Here is a 16,876-nt window from a genome sequence, read left to right as displayed (position 1 = left end):
TAGGGAAAAGGGGGAAAGGGTGGGGATCTGTGTGAAACGAGAAGGGTGGGTTTTTGGATGTGTATGAAACAAAGAATTGGAAAAAAAGGGTAGGGTGGGGGATCTATTAACACAGAGAACGAGAAAAAGTGGGGAAGGGTGGGTTTTTTATTTTTGCAAATTCGTTATGTTTTGTACTTCAGTTGGTATGTTTTGTAAATAAGAAAAAATATACTTATGTTTTGTAATATAGAATCTTAAATAGGTATTATTATGTCATTTTCCCTAAATTTAAACAGGAATATCAGAGTTTTCATCAAAATTTCAGAAATCGAGACACATAAAACTACACAAGACACAAAAAGACAGATAAAGAATTATAAAAATTACACCTTAAAAAGTTGCTAGCAAACTCCTGAAATAAACCAAAAGCAACATAAACTACAAAATTTGTATTTCTAATTATGAGTTTGCGTTAAAATAATTTTCTATTTTCATCGTTTCGATTAAATTTAACCGTCAGAGTTTGTATATCTACGGATTATTAAAAGTACTCATTTTTTGAGAAATTTAAATGATCAAAATTGCTCAAGTAATAGGGATGACTATTTTCGTCAGTTTATCCGAAATTCCATCCCAATTTCTCCAAAACTACTCTCACTTTTGCGCTAGAAAAAAAAAACATACACATTATTTATTTATTTTTGATAACTTGTTACGTACACATTGTTTCGTACACAAAATTTAATTTTTTAGACACACACATGCATGGCGATTAATATGCGTGAAAAATTATGTATATATATATATGTAAATTTTCTCAGATTATGCAAGATATATTAACTTTTAAACGCCCCAAAAAAAAATTATACAGATATGTATATTTTTTTTTCGAACACAATGAAAATTCTGGATCCGCCACTGAGCCACCTGTCAAATTATAAAATTTGTATAATTTCAATATTGAATTATGCAAGTTACTTCACTCCACAATTAACATTAATAATCATTCACAATCGAATTTGCACACTGAAATAACACCGACAAATTCCCAATTGTGAAATCACATTAACAAAAATATGTCGATCTGTAATTCATCTAGCTCAACAAAATCATGGATTCTTCACGGCTTAGCTGTTGGAGCTGCATTAGCCGTAGCTATCGGCGCTAAAGCTTACCTTAGCCGATCCAACAAGTTTCGGAGTCGGGTCATAGGTATTATACCCGCCCGTTTTGCTTCAACCCGGTTTCAAGGCAAACCATTAGTTCAGATCCTTGGTAAGCCCATGATCCAGGTAAAATTCAAATTATATATAGTTATGAAGAATTTTGAAATGTTTATATTTGTAATTTGAGTCTGAAATGGGGAAAATTTCAGAAATGTACAAGTTGGTCACTTACATTGCAATAAAATAGCCCAAAACTTACATTACAAAAAATAGCCCAAGATATACAAATATATACAGACATATACAAACATATACAGACACTTATACCAATATATACCAACATATAAGAAGGCAGAGAGAGAGAGCGCGTAGAGAGAAAAGTTCGGGTCATTTTTTTTTTTTTTTTTTGTAAGAATTAAAAAAATGGGTCAATTTTGGTAGCATTGTTACCCCAATTAACATACAGTGTAATTTTCTCATTAAATAAAGGGAAAAGGGTCAAATTTACCCTCCAAGTATGATTTATAGTTTAAATTTACCCCCGGTCAAAGTTTGGGGTCAAATTTGCCCTCCCCGTTAGGATATTGTTATATTTGCCCTTTTATGGATGGAAGTGTGACTTGGACTAAAAAATTAGCCACGTAGGCTCCACGTATACTTTTCCGTATTCTAAATAATACACATGAGATTGTTTGCGGACACGTTTTTACCGTGGAGTTCATACAATTAAGTGGAGTTTTTCCTAAACAATTAATCTATAATTTACATAATTAATCAACATTATACAAAAATCAATAAAATAAAGCATTTGTGTTTCTCTTCATAGCTCCCTATAGAGATACATAAACCCACTTCAATTTGGAGCCATTTTTTCACTTTCATTTCCCTCCACAGATACATCAAAAGCCTAATTCATATACACAACATCTATACATACACACACACACACACACACACACACACATATATATATACACACACACACTGCATTTGTAGAAGATTCTAGAAAGTCATCTTGATTTTTGAGTTTATGAATTAATAACGTAACCGATTGATGGATGATTGATAATGCGTCAACTGCGTAGTGCTGTGTGTAGAGGCGGTCAACAACCACACGCGCTGTCACCGGAACCGCACGCGCTGCGGTCGACAAGGCGGAGGAAGAAGAAGGACGTCGTAGTGAAGGAAACGAAAAGAACGTCGTTTAAAGAGGAAAAGGAAGGGAAGATGGATGAGAATGAGAGTACGTGGAGCCTCTACGCATCACTATAATTGGGTTTGGGAGTCTACGTGGCTAATTTTTTATTCCAAGTCACACTTCCATCCATAAAAGGGCAAATATAACAAGTATCCTAACGGGGAGGGCAAATTTGATCCCAAACTTTAACGGAGGGCAAATTTAAATTGTAAACTATACTTGAAAGGTAAATTTGAACCTTTTCCCGTAAATAAATGGGTTCACGCTTGAATACCCTAGGAAAGCCCATGATCCAGGTACTTCTAGAGCTGTATGACCTTCAATTTGAATTATGTATAGTTAAGAAGAATTTTGAAATATTTATATTTGTAATTGAGTCTAAAATGTATGGTAGAATTTTCTCTCTTGTTGAGTGGGAGTAGAAGTACATTGAACTTAGTGACTCCAAAATTCTATATGATTAGATCTACCTTGGAGATCAATGGTGGAGCGGAAGTCAGGATTTTCACTGAGAGGATTCAAAACATAAAAAAAGTAAACAAAGAAGCTAAGTGATTCCAACTTTACTACATATACAACAACATCCCAGTGTAGCCCCACATAGTGGGGTCTGGGGAGGGTAAGATGTACGCAAATCTTACCTACCTTTATAGGGTAGAGAGGTTGTTACCGATAGACCCTCGGCTAAAAAGAACGTGGTCAAATGCAGAAATGTAAGAGAAATAAGATAGCAAAATATGAAGATATCAAACAAATAAAGTAACATAGCAGTACACACATAAGGATAATGATCTACGCGGCACCAAAATAAAAATAATACTACTAAGAAAGAGCAGAAGAGGAGATGGAAAGGCCAACTTTACTACATATACATGAAAAATAATTTTGACCTTGATTTATACAATATAATAGGGATCCGGATGCCCTTGGCCCCCCCCTAAGCTCCGCCATGATGGCGATAACCCGTCGTTTTCCCTACGGAAAGATTCACGCTGCTAGGCGTCATTACTTGCTCTTTCACAGTATAATACGGTTAATAATGAGTTCAGCTCCCAGTTTCAATATATTTGTATGGCGATTGGCGCATGATAATTTCAAATTGGTTGACTGGAAAATTGGATGACTCGCTCGTCAAGCAGAACTATTGGAAAATAAGGTGATTATTGTTTTTTCTGTTGATTGTTGATAGAGCAATGCGTAGTTCTGGTTTGTGGACCTTATTGAAGTGGTGGAATGAAGCGTAAATTGAGGCTCGCAAGAACATTGAGAAACTTGTTCCGTTATCCACAGAGTTTTGGACCGTGCACAATTGACTCTTGCGGAGGTTATTAAAAAAAAGGGAATAGGAACACTGAGAAACTTGTTCCGATTTTAAGGCTTTGGGTCCAACAGAGGTCAAATCCTTTGATAAGAGTTTCTGATAATGTTTTTAGTTTCATGCCTGCCCCGGTATCTGGTAGAGATCCTAGAATTTTTGTAGTTTTCGTGCATATTAATGATTCTACGTGGCATAGCTCCAGAGTCCAGACCCATGCCTCTTCCCTTCTTTATATTGGTAGCGGGATGTTTAGTCACTGAAGAAACTCTACTAATGCCTAATGAAACATAGGTTACAAAATCAATGTTACAACAAAAACATCTCTTTGAATACCCGAGAATGATGCCAGTCCTGAGTAAATTATTGGTTTGCTTTGACTACTTAAAATAAGGGATCTATTATCGTCACGTATAAAATTTCTAGATCCACTTATTGCTTTTGGGAGGTGCTTTCCTTGGCAACATGAAGATCCCAAAAATCCGGAAAAACTTCAAACTAGTCAGCGGGTTGTAAATTTTGGAAATTTGTATGTCATTCTTGCTATTTCTCTCTTTTACCATTACCCTTGGTGAAGCTTTGATCAAGAAACAGTGTGATTGCCATCATTTTCTTGCTACAAGAAATTGACACCCTCACCATATTCAAAATCTTAATGGCGCAGAGAACATGGGAAAGGGCAAAGCTTGCTGAGACATTGGATGAAGTTGGTATGTATCCATTTCACTTGCCTTGATGCAACTATAACTTAGCCTATTTTTCCTTCCCATATCCACCATCCCCTCCACCAATAAAAAAGAAAAAGAAAGTGTGTGTGTGCAGTTTTGGAAAAGGGTTATTGCAGCTGCTTATTTGGTTGGCTGTTTGACAGTTGTGGCAACAGACGATGAAAAGATAGCTGAATGCTGTCGGGGTTTTGGTGCTGAAGTGATAATGACTGCTGAATCATGTAGAAATGGTAAACATGATGCCATTTATTTTCTCAATACTCTTTTTGCAACTTCTGGAACTTCAGTTTGTGAATAGCTGAAGGCATGATGCTTAGTTGTTAACTTGTAGGAACTGAGCGTTGTAATGAAGCTCTTCAAAAGCTTCCTAAGAAGTATGACATTGTTGTTAATATACAAGGAGATGAACCTCTTATTGAACCTGAAATAATAGATGGCATCGTCAAAGCCCTGCAGGTTATTTTCCTTGTTCTTTTCTTAATGATGATAAGAATTGTCGTTATTCTTAGGAAATTATCTAGATATTTTAGGGTATTATCTCATACAGATAGCCATGACATGTTACATCATATCATACTTCTTTTTGATAAGTGGAGTTTACTTTGTATGAGAATTCTCATTGAATCTCCTCTCTTCATAGCTTAGTCTTTTGGGCTTCAAATGACCAACAACATTATTCTATGATTTGTGCAGGCTGCACCAGATGCAGTCTTTAGCACTGCCGTAACATCCTTGAAACCTGAGGATGCATTTGATCCAAATCGTGTGAAATGTGTGGTTGACAATCGTGGTTATGCAATATATTTTTCACGAGGGCTTATCCCTTATAACAAGTTAGTCCGTTTTTTCTCTTAAAAACCCCATTGCAGTGGCCGGTCATATTTTCCGTTATATAACCTGATCAACTTTTGCAAACATTCAGGTCAGGCAAGGTTAATCCTCAGTTTCCTTACTTGCTGCACCTTGGGATCCAGGTATCAAGTAGTACAATTTTGGTGCACCTATGAACTAGTTTTTCTGCAAAGTTTGTCTGGTTGAATGATGCAGAGTCTCTTATTTCGTTCCAGAGTTATGATACAAAGTTCCTGAAAATATATCCAGAGCTGACACCAACACCATTGCAACTAGAAGAAGATCTTGAACAGCTAAAGGTCCTTGAGAATGGATACAAAATGAAGGTAACATACCCTCCACTATCAGAGTGGATCCAGGATTTGAAGTTTATGCGTTTCTATAACGATCTGAAGTTAATATATAATAATAACTGAGTTCATAGTCACATATTTATTAGATAATTAATGAATTTCTTAATATGTACACAAGTCTACACAAAAGTTACTGGGTTTCCGTGAACCTCTATACTGTATACTAGCTCCGTCTCTGTCCATAATTGTATATTCTTATGCTGAATATCTATGTTTGAATGACAAGGGTAATATATTTCTAGAGGAAACTATAGTTAACCAAACAAATCAGAAGAAAAAAATTGTTGGAAAGGTTCACAAGAATTTCAAATATGCTGCAAACTGTGCAGCCTTTTATGTTAACCAGAACTTCAAATATGCTGCAAACTGTGCAGCCTTTTATCTATTAATTTGTTCTTTTCGAGCCATTTAGTTTGCTTTTCTGTTTCTGATTTTTACTTGTCAGAAAGTTGTTATATATAACAGCGTAGATTTTTTTTTTTTTTTTTTTTTTTTCTGGTCAGGTGATAAAAGTTGACCACGAGGCTCATGGTGTTGACACACCAGAAGATGTAGAGAAGATAGAGCGATTCATGCGTGAGAGAAACTTGGCTTAGAGCAAAATGAGTTATTTTGATGGCTTACATGACTCCTACAGCTATAAAGGTGGAGTTCTTTGGTTTCAATTTGCACTTGGATTAACACGTCAATTTTTTCTGAGTTAATATTTGTGAAGAAAAAATGAAATAGGAACTTGCTGTATAATCCTGCAAATAGTTCATATTTTAGAGTTTCGGTGTATGTTTCAGTTAGGTATCCCTTATTGTGGCAAGGGTTGTGTATTCTTATTCTTTCATACTCTCTAGTTAATTAATGTTTATTAGTTAACTATGGTTTAGTGATAACCATATTTGTGAAGAGAGGTGTCATGTATTTATTGGTTGGTGTAAACACCTAATGCGGATAAGTATTTACTCCTATATTTGTGTGTTGATCAGTTGATAGTTTGTCATAAAAAAAAGGTGTATGTTGATAGTTGTTGAGGTTGGGGACACCTTTTGAGAGCTATTTTGAGGTACATTACTCTTTACTTAAGTATTTTATATGAGTTTGAACAATATTTTCTGCTTGGTTTAGTCATTGGTAATATCCGAATGCGGTGTTGGGATTATTTTTTGGGCAATTTGCAGGATTACCTTTCGCTGGTGGTGGTCTTTAATTTTTACCCCTCAAAATGGTGGTCTTTAAATTTTCCTTGCTTAAATTTACACCTCACAGGCAGAATTTCTGCCCATGAAAAGTCTGCCTGAAAGGCAAAATTTTGCTGGGCAGATTTGTAAAATTTTGCCTGAGGCAGAATTAAATTCTGCCTTGCGAAATTTTGCCTAGCGATTTTTTTTTTTTTACCTGAGCTGGGGTTCGAACTCATAACCTCGAGGTGTTAGGTGAGGGGTATAAATTAAAGACCACCCCAAATAAAGGGCAATCCGCGCAAAAAAAAAGTTATTTTTTCATTGTGGGCTGTAATACTATGCAAATAAAAGTGGGCAATTTGCAAGATTGTCCTTCGCTGGGCCGGTCTTTAATTTTTGACCCTCAAATTGGTGGTCCTTAGTTTTGGTTCTTCGCTAAAAATCCCTTGGTTTTGGATTCGAACCCTTGCTCAGTCAAAAAATTTTAAAAAATTCTAAGGCAAAATTTTGAAGGTAAAATTCTGCCTTGCAATTTTTTTTTTTTTCTGAGTTTGGGTTCGAACCCGGAATCCCGTGATATTAGTCGAAGGCTAAAAATTAAAGACCACCCCAAATGAGGGACAATCCGCGCAAAAACAAAGAATAAAAGTGCAATGGTTTATATTCGCAACTCCCCACTTGCTATCGAATATTGATAACACACTGATAAAAGATTTATGACATATGGAGATATTTATATTAAAATATTTTCTCTATCCTAATTTAAGTGTCTTATAGCCTGTTTGGCCCAATTTATTAAGTGCTTATTTTTTGAGGTGTTTGTCCAAGTTTTTAGGAGAAAATAACTGTTTTTTGGGAGTAACAAAAACAGTTTTTCAAAAGCTAAAAAAATAGCTTCTGCTCAAAAGCACTTTTGAGATTTAGAAACACTTTTTAAAAGTTTGGCCAAACATAAATTGTTGCTCAGAAATATTTTTTAAATTAATTGGTCAAACACAAATTACTTTTTACCAAAAATACTTTTTTTTATAAGCACTTTTCAAAATGAGTTATCTTAGAAGCTTGGCCAAATAGGCTATTAGTTTGACTTGGCACAAGTTTAAAAAATAAAATCAAGACTTTTTTAATCTTATTGTTCTAAACTAAAGATGTGTGTAATGTACTAAAATCGAGGGAGTAATATTTTTGATAATATGACAAACAAATAAAAAAAAAATCATAGGAGATATTATTCTCGGAAAACATTGTACCCACGAAAAAAAAAATATTTGTGGAGGCATATATAAAAGCCACGTGGAGGACTGAGCCTCATCATGAAAAATCTCCACAAAACTCTACTCAGCCACAGACCTCACTCTCTTCTCTCTGAAGAAAAGTATCACTACTCTCTCTCTCTCTCTTACACATTGCCATATTTCACTCTTTACTATACTATTTTCAATGGCTGGTGTGTTGGAAACCATTGCAGTTCCACGCGCCTCCGTTTTCACGTCGGCGCGTGCTGATTCTTTGGTCTCTGGTTGTCGGTCCAACGTAAGTTTTTCTCAGTTCAAAGGACTTAAGGTGCAGCTTAGTCAGTCAAAGGTTTCTTTCAGTTCACGTTCATGTTCTGTTCGACGTGGTGGAAGAATTGTATGTGAAGCTCAGGAAACTGCTGTTACAGGTGTTTTCTCTTTTCATTGTTTGTCCTAGTTTGACTTGATATACATACTACAACATACCTAGTGAAGTCCCACGATGTGGGGTTTGGAGGGTAAAGTGTACGCAGACCTTACTGCTATCTCGAAAGATAAGGAGACTGTTTTCGAAATACCCTCGGCTCAGGAGAAAATATGACGAGAAAAGGTCAGATAAGCACAAATAGCCTAATGAAAGCGAAAAAGCCCTGATAAAGCAATTTGAAAAAAATGAAACAGTTGTAATAAGATAGTCGAAGTACAAGAAACAACATATAGAAAGTACTTAACAAAGTTTAATAAAATTAGGAACGACAATTGAAACTTACAATATTAAATACTCCATCCTATTCCAACAATGCTAAATACTAGTATTACCTTGTCCAAATTTATGCGGTTCACTCTTCTTTTTAGTCTGTCCCAAAAATAACATACATTTTTATATTTAAAAATAATGAAATGATTTACGAACACATAAATATGACTTGTTTTAGACCACAAGTTTCAAAAGTCTTCCTTTCTTTTTTTAAACTCGGTGCCTGGTCAAACTATATAACATAAATTGATTGAGACGGATGGAGGGAGTAATAAATACCGACCCCCTGTCCCAATTCATGTGACATCTTTCCATTTTAGTTAGTCCCAAAAGGAGATAACTTATTATATTTAGTAACCATTCAACTCTAAATTTTTCATTTTATCTTAATGAGTTATAGCCAACCAATTATGTATGGCTTATTTTAGACCACATGTTTCAAAAGTATTTTTTTTGTTCTTATATTCTGTGCCCAATAAAACACCTTCATATAATTTGGATTGGAGTATTTCATAACATTTGTGTGGGTGTAAATATTTGAAATTTAGGAGTTTTAAACATATCCTAGCATTTTAGTGACTAAAAACTTTCTAATTAAGAAAATATTGAAATGCTTCAGTTTTTTCAAATGGATTAATAAGGAAATAATTTCAAACAAATTGAAATGAAGAGAGTACTTAAATGTATATTTGTTTTTAATTGTGATGCTTCAGGCCTTAAACTACAGGTAGAATGTTTTCTTCTGTGAAGAGTGTTTTACTTTGAGTAATCATTTTCTCTATAAGTTTTCAGTACTATTATCTAGATAAGGCATGATGATAGTGATTTGCTGATATTTTTCTGAGTATCAAATGTTGACAGTTGAAGTAAGTGATACAGAGCAGGAGTTGGAATATGTGGAAAGGAAAATTACACAACTTTAAAGGAAAATATGGAGAATTTTTTAAAATAAGATTACCAAAGATTGAAAAATGATTCTATGAAGGAAAACACCTTGCAGGGAGCTATAGAAAACACAATCAATCTATAAATATATGTGTAAACTAGTTCCAAGGCAATCAACTTCTTTTTTTCTTTTTAATAATGGTGGTGTCTAGGCCAACTTGCACACACCTCGACATTCCTTCTAGTTCTTGTTGCCTCCCGTCAGCATAGGTTACTGGATAACTTTGCCCATCAACGTTTGGCCAGATGGGAAGAAATCATCAAGTGTTTATTTTTGAAAAATGAATCTGTCGTTTTCGGAATAGAACCAGAGGAAAACTAGCAGTAATATTTGTTATCAAACCTCTGTTCAATATTTAAGTCAATTAAGCATCTCGTCTAACTCGACTCGGGGCTTCTATTACCTTATAAGATATCATTGGGATTCTTTATATTTCATTTATTAAGATAAGGTTATTTGGTAATATGTTAAAATTCGTTATACTCATTAGCTTGCATGAGGTTGCTAAAGAAGAGGTATGTTTTGGAACAACATAGAAGCTTGTATATTGTCTCAAGCAGCTTCTTTGTCAACTTTCAGACGACTGAGTACTTTGCATCTTGAGTAAAGGCAATTACTCCCTCTGACGCAATTTATGTGAAGGCGTTTGACTGGACCTTTGAGTTTAAGAGAAAAAGGAAGATTGTTGAAACTTGTGGTCTAAAATAAGCCACAAAATTTTTGTGGTTATAAACCATTTTATTAAAATGAGAAGTTTTGAAGTTAAATTGTTGCCAAATATAGAAAGATTTCACTCTTTTTGGGATTGACTAAAAAAGAAAGAGTGTCACATAAATTGGAACGGAGGGAGCATGTAATATGTTATGTATGACGTGCCTTTTCTTTGATTTTGTGTGACTACTTCAGATGTCGGAAATGCATGTGGTTAGCTTTGCAGAGTCTTTATTCTTCACTCTTCAGTAAAGTGAAGCATCGATTGCGATGTTACGCGAGTATAGGGATTGCATTAGTATCTAAAATTAATAATCCTTAGTTGGAAAATGAGATCAGATGTAGTAAAATTTGATTTTTGGCTTCTGACTAAATAGGATGTTTAAGATATTTGACGCATCAACTATCTTGGGTAGTAATTTTATTTTTATTTTTTTCTTACTTTTAGGTTGCTTTGGTATTGGCATGATTTGCTCCTAAAGATGCATTGCTTCTGCAGAATTTCCATAATTTACCAGCTTCTCTTTTTGTGTTAACATGTTTTTGATGGAAAATGCAGCTGGTGCTGTTACTGATAAGACATGGAAGTCACTTGTAATCGAGTCTGATTTACCTGTCTTGGTTGAATTTTGGGCTCCATGGTGTGGTCCATGCCGAATGATCCACCCCATCATTAACGAGCTAGCTCAAGAATATGCCGGCAAGTTTAAATTCTTCCAGCTGAATACAGATGAAAGCCCCTCCACTGCAAGCGAATACGGGATCCGAAGTATCCCAACCGTCATGATTTTCAAGGGCGGAGAGAAGAAAGACGCGGTGATTGGCGCAGTTCCCAAAGCAACTTTGGCAACCAGCATTGAAAAGTTCTTGTAGTAGAATGGTGCACACACGCTTATAGATATGTTTGTAAGAATTTTTTGCTGTTTCTCTTTTCTTTATGTATATTCTATTTTTGCCTTCAATGCAGCTAGAATATAGTACTTAATAAACCTGAAATGCTCCAGTATAAATTCTGGAGCTATGTTTCTTCTTATTTCAACATTATGTTAGTAATTTAATGTTTCTCACGTGTAGAATACACTGGTATATTCATTTTCAGAAAAAAGAATACTGTGGTATATTGCTCTACACTTTAAGTCATCATATCTGAAGTAATATCCAATGTTTATTCTGATGGAATGAACCTTACACATTTGTCATTGTATAATTTGCTTTTAGCCAAAAACTTGTACATCATATTGTTCAGTTCCCTGAGATTGAGTTGTGAATGGAAAATGAATGGATGTTCCACATCGGAGTAAAGAGTAGAATTTGTTGGGTATAAATTGACAAACACTTCTATGCTAACTTTACAAGTTGGAAAGAAGGCAAACCCTCGCATCGTCATTAACTCGGCCTCGGATATGGTTAAATGATTTGACTGATTGATTAATTTTTGGACGAGCCAGTATTTTCTTTCTTTCTATTTTTTATTCGCACCAGCGCCCAAGAAAATTTCGAATTCCAACTATAGCACCCTAATTTGGCATAAAATTTCGGATGAAATAATGTAGTGACTGGTTGATTGCACAAGAAAAGGTAATCTTATTAAATAATAGATTTAATAAGTTATGTGGAATTGAATGTGCAACATACATGTATTAGCAAAATAGGAATTAAAATATTTTAAATAAAAATATCTTCAACATAAATTTTGTATATCAATGCATTCATTATTAATTCTAGCATGATAATTTATTCATTGCATAACAATTTCTTCATTATTAATCACGGCATAAATACTTCACGCATCATAATCATCGCATAGCTAGTATGTGAACCAAACTAGCCCCACATGTTAGCCCATATTATACGACACTTGTAACTTTTTTTCTTTTTCTTCCAAGCATATTACATGTAGGTTCATAATTAATAAATTTATTTGACACTTGTACTTGTGCATTATAATAGAGTCTCCAAGACTTTAGTTTAGGTGCGCATAAGCTATGTCCAAATATCAGGCTTATTAGAAGACAAAAAAAAAAAAGTCTAGTTTTTCTTGAATTTCTTGCGTGTAGAGTAATGTCCATATTTCTCGCTTTATTTGCGGTTGAGAAAACATTTTTCTGTTTTTAAATACACGCTCAATTCATTGCTTCTTCATTTTCTTCCTTCAATTTCTCTTCCAATAATCACTTCTAACGGTACATTCTTCATTTTCTTCTTTCTTAATTCGCAATGTATGTCCCAATTTATGTTGCACTTTTCGAGTTTCGAGATCCCAAAAAGTTTTTTTTTTTGTTTTTTGTTTACCGTAATCTTCTCTTGTATCTTTTAAATATTTTTGAATTGTCATCATTGATCGGGACTTACAGTACTTTTTACTTAGTTTACAAATATGTAAATTTTATTTCAAAAAACTTGAAAATTAAGTGCCCGAATTCAGGGTCATCTGTCTAATCATTGGTAGGCCGGGTTACCTAATGCTTGTGATGGGAGGTAGACAGGTAGTCAGTGGCGCATTAGGATTTTCACTCAGGAGATTGGAAAAAATAACAAAAGCTAAACATAAAAAAATGCTTCCCCTAGGGTATCGAATCTTAGACATTGGAGAGAATTTTGAATACCCTGAATCACTAGAGCTAACCTTTTGGATTTATTTAGGGTATTCAAAACTTATATAAAAAAAAGGGCATCCCGGTGCACTAAAGCTCCGCTATGCGCGGGGTCGGGAAGGGCGGACCACGAGGGTCTTTGTACGCGGCCTTACCTTGCGTTTAACGAGAGGCTTTCCCACGGCTCGAACCCGTGACCTCCTAATCACATGGCACATGGCAGCAATTTTACCAGTTACGCCAAGGCTCCCCTTCGTATTCAAAACTTATATATGTACACAAAAACTGAAAATCTACCCTATATATACACCTTAATACGTTGGATGATTGATCTCGTTTGATGGGTCTTTTTGATGCTTGAGATCGTTTATAGGCCTTTATGTCAATGGCCAAGGGTTCTGGTATTGTCAATTGATTAAAGTTTAGTCAATGATTTTAATGTATATTATTTAGATTCTTTTTGTGAAAGGTAAATTATTTAGAATTGGAATAAATGGATCTGAATAAAGGTAAATGGATATAAAGGATTGTTTAGTCAACCTTAACTAGTTTGAGATTGAGTTGTAGGTGATTGATTGAAGCATTGCCTATGCTTAAGACCTATGTGTTGCTAGGACTTTTGAAAAAAGTTGTCGGGTGTGTCCAGATTTTCCAAAAGTAGTGCATTTTTGGAGAATCCGACATGCGTGAGACAATATTTGGAGAGTTCGAGAAATATAGCTTAAGACCATAACCATAGCTCTCATCATCAGTTATTCTCAAAGTCCAGATGTGTGAATATCAGCTCTTCACTTTGATGCTTATTTCTTAGATGATTTTCAAAGAAATACAGTCAGGGATTTATTTCTGATTTTCCCCCGTCTTTTTAACAGATTCCATGGCTCTAGAACAATCTTTTGGTGAACCTATGATCAGTTTTGGATCTGATAAAGATATTTCCCTAAAGAAGAGGAACTCCGTTCCAGTTACAACGTCAAACTCCGGAAATATGATGGGATGTTTTGATTGCAACATTTGTCTTGATTCTGCACACGATCCTGTAGTCACCCTCTGCGGTCACCTATACTGCTGGCGTTGCATTTACAAGTGGCTTCAAGTTGAGAACTCTGCCTCGGGATCAGAAGAGACGCATAAATGTCCGGTCTGCAAATCCCACATCTCAAACTCCTCACTGGTACCTCTATATGGCCGCGGGACATCATCAGCAGAATGCGGATCCAACGAGTCCCAACTTGATGTCACCGTACCTCGCAGGCCTCAAGGAATTTGGACAACAACCACACAAGTTAATACATCATCACCTTCAACTTCTCACGTCCATCAACAACTTCATCACGCTTCGTTGTATTATCCACCACCCTCGATTCATCACCAACAATACTTCCCCCATGCTTTTGGTGGCTATGCAGCCATAGCTCCGTCTAGCTTCGGAGGCACTGCAATGACTCGGTTATTCAGCCCGATGGTCGTGATGTTTAGTGAAATGTTCCTCGCAAGGATGTTGGGGGGCTCAGATGCAAACTCGTTTTACCCCATCCCGGGAGGCGGTGGTAGCTCTAGAATGAGAAGGCAAGAAATGCAGGTGGACAAATCTCTTAACAGATTATCCATCTTTCTCTTCTGTGCCTTCATCTTGTGCCTTCTCCTATTCTGATTACACCTATTATATGCTTCTTCATCATTGTACAGACGTACAAAATTATGTGACTGTGCCCTATACCTATGGACGGCCTATTGAAACGCATAGGTGGCATCAGCAGTCAGGCATGTAGTTGATAGCTTTTAAAAAAAAGACTTACAGTTATTAAACAGAAAAGGCTATATATACCTTGCAAAGGTTGCTTTTATACTTTCTGTGGCTTTATTCCCACAATTTATTTACATCTTTTCACTTTGCCTTGGTGTATTCGCGTTGAACGAGTGCGATATGAATATAGATACTTCGCGTGAATTATTCGAAATACATGTAAATTTAGCAAACGTAGTTGCAGTTAATTTTGTGGCGGATACTTATATAAGAGGATTCATCATGAATGGACTAGATTTATGCTTTCATCATTTGGATTTCAAACCAACAATGTGAGCTATTTGATATTAGTCAAGGTAGTAGGTGGACAGGAGCTATCTGATACCTGTGTTGGTGGAAGATAGTAGGTACCTCGTGGAATCAGTCCATACGAGTGCAAAGTCGCACGGACACCATGATCAGCCCATAAAATCATGACCCGCTCAACCCGTTTAGGTTTGGGCGGGTCTCCTTATTTTAAAAACTGGGCTGATATGCAGCCCAGATTTCTGAACCTTCTTTTGCATCCCTTTATATTTCTAGAGCTTCTTTGTTGCCACCTCATCAAACACATTGGACCATTCTTGCTCACACTCTGCGTGTGGAGGGTGATACACATTTTGCTCAGTCGATCTTGCCTTTTTCTCCAATAATCGATTGCATCCAAGCTTTAAGACCATTATTTTCCCTTGTCTTAGTCCTGAATTAGAAGGATATTATATTGTAGCAGTCAGTGATGGGCTAGTCTTGTATGATCGACGTAGCAAGTTAGATATCTGGTACAGTGATATAGAACTAAGTGATTATCACATTTACAATGCTATTACGGGGCATTATGTTGGTGTTACTCGACCTTCCACGCTTTTGGAACATGTTAGTACAGGTTTTTAACAAAATATGAAGGGGGGTCATTGAGGAGCTATAAAGTGGTGAGATTGGACTGTCGGTTTGGAGAGTCGTATGTAGTCAAGTTCGAGGTATTCTCATCTGAGACGGGAAGTTGGAAGAATGCTGTTCAAAAAAATATGGACTTAGCAATTGAAGTTGTTTGGCTCAGGAGGCCTGTTGCTCTGAATGGAAAGCTACATTGGATTGACCGTAGACATGGATTTTAGCGTTTAATCCTTTTAATGATGTCAATCAATGTCGTTTAATTGGACTTCCTGCTGATATCGATAATCAATGTGTTGATGTCAGAAATAATGGAAGTCGTATTTTGCTTGATGTTTGTCAGGGTCAACTGAGGTATATTGAGGTGTCTATTGAGCATTGGCATCCCTTTGGATTTCGGAGCATTTCTGTTTGGGCTCTCGATGAGTATGACTCTTCAAATTGGACTTTGCAGCACAGGGTAAAGATGGGTGACGGTGACTTATCGTTCGATGATATTTTATATAGCAAAGCGTTAAGAGGGTTTGTTCCTAGGCCGATCGCGTTCCATCCGCTTGATGCCAACGTCTTTTACCTTGAATTTTCGTCCACTGTTGTTTCATACAACATGAAAACATGATAATTGGATGCCCTTACTAATCTAGCTTCTTTAATAACACGCGAACGGGATTGGCTTGAAGGGATGCCTTTTTGGCAAGCGTTCTTGTTCGTGCTTCCTCCATGGCCAATTTCTCTTCCTATTAAGAAAGAAACAGAAACCAAAAGTTGATGTTTCTGTGTGTTGGTGAACTAAAAATTGCTGCTTGCTTTTTTGGTGTCTGCCTCTATTTAGGAAATGTAGGTGTTTTGTTCAATTTCTTAAAGCTAAATGCTTACTGACCTTATTTAGCTGGCGAAATTAGGGGTATCTAGCTGTGATCAATTTTTGGATTGTGTCTCCTTAGTTGTAGATTAGCTTTGCATTTGAGCAGACAAACTCTCTATTTGCTTGTAATTTTGTTTGCATCTTCTTGATGCCTTTCAATGAAAGACTATTTAGTATCTTTTTTACTATCTGCATCTTCTTGATGCGGTCAATGGTACTACTTCATCACTAAAAAAAGATTTGTCGTTGTTTGGTATGCTATGGATAGTGCATTCTTAATTTCTTTGCTTGTTTATAGAATTTTGTCAGTGTTTCCTTCTCCGAC

The 16,876-nt window shown here is 35.9% G+C and overlaps 3 protein-coding genes and 1 pseudogene across 3 annotated transcripts; all 4 read left to right on the top strand.

The window, feature by feature from the left end:
- The first annotated feature begins 957 nt into the window (after positions 1-957).
- Positions 958-6,709, top strand: LOC132053250 (3-deoxy-manno-octulosonate cytidylyltransferase, mitochondrial). The gene is made up of 8 exons (XM_059445200.1): positions 958-1,274; positions 4,326-4,371; positions 4,533-4,619; positions 4,721-4,845; positions 5,083-5,222; positions 5,312-5,363; positions 5,457-5,567; positions 6,098-6,709. Exons 1-8 carry the CDS (start codon positions 1,059-1,061, stop codon positions 6,188-6,190), a joined length of 870 nt encoding a protein of 289 aa, XP_059301183.1. The 5' UTR covers positions 958-1,058; the 3' UTR covers positions 6,191-6,709.
- Positions 6,710-8,098: 1,389 nt separating this feature from the next.
- Positions 8,099-11,543, top strand: LOC132053249 (uncharacterized). Its single transcript, XM_059445199.1, has 2 exons — positions 8,099-8,429; positions 10,975-11,543. Exons 1-2 carry the CDS (start codon positions 8,207-8,209, stop codon positions 11,286-11,288), a joined length of 537 nt encoding a protein of 178 aa, XP_059301182.1. The 5' UTR covers positions 8,099-8,206; the 3' UTR covers positions 11,289-11,543.
- A 738-nt stretch (positions 11,544-12,281) lies between these two features.
- LOC132053248 (E3 ubiquitin-protein ligase RMA3-like) lies at positions 12,282-14,960 on the top strand. Its single transcript, XM_059445197.1, has 2 exons — positions 12,282-12,598; positions 13,882-14,960. Exon 2 carries the CDS (start codon positions 13,887-13,889, stop codon positions 14,661-14,663), a length of 777 nt encoding a protein of 258 aa, XP_059301180.1. The 5' UTR covers positions 12,282-12,598; positions 13,882-13,886; the 3' UTR covers positions 14,664-14,960.
- LOC132054097 (F-box protein At3g28330-like) lies at positions 14,732-16,455 on the top strand (annotated as a pseudogene).
- The last annotated feature ends 421 nt before the right edge of the window (positions 16,456-16,876 follow it).

This window comes from Lycium ferocissimum, chromosome 4 (assembly GCF_029784015.1).
Source record: "Lycium ferocissimum isolate CSIRO_LF1 chromosome 4, AGI_CSIRO_Lferr_CH_V1, whole genome shotgun sequence".
NCBI lineage: Eukaryota > Viridiplantae > Streptophyta > Magnoliopsida > Solanales > Solanaceae > Lycium > Lycium ferocissimum.
The sequence above is the reverse complement of the archived record's forward strand: the minus strand, read 5'-3'. Positions and strand labels throughout refer to the sequence as shown.

Excerpts from the sequence above, each read along its gene's own strand:
- LOC132053248 (XM_059445197.1), top strand. The coding sequence starts at position 13,887 with ATGGCTCTAGAACAATCTTTTGGTGAACCTATGATCAGTTTTGGATCT.
- LOC132053249 (XM_059445199.1), top strand. The coding sequence starts at position 8,207 with ATGGCTGGTGTGTTGGAAACCATTGCAGTTCCACGCGCCTCCGTTTTC. Across the intron at positions 8,430-10,974 it reads TCAGGAAACTGCTGTTACAG|CTGGTGCTGTTACTGATAAG; the intron begins GTGTTTTCTCTT and ends TGGAAAATGCAG.
- LOC132053250 (XM_059445200.1), top strand. The coding sequence starts at position 1,059 with ATGTCGATCTGTAATTCATCTAGCTCAACAAAATCATGGATTCTTCAC. Across the intron at positions 4,620-4,720 it reads TGCTGAATCATGTAGAAATG|GAACTGAGCGTTGTAATGAA; the intron begins GTAAACATGATG and ends GTTAACTTGTAG. Across the intron at positions 5,223-5,311 it reads GGGCTTATCCCTTATAACAA|GTCAGGCAAGGTTAATCCTC; the intron begins GTTAGTCCGTTT and ends GCAAACATTCAG.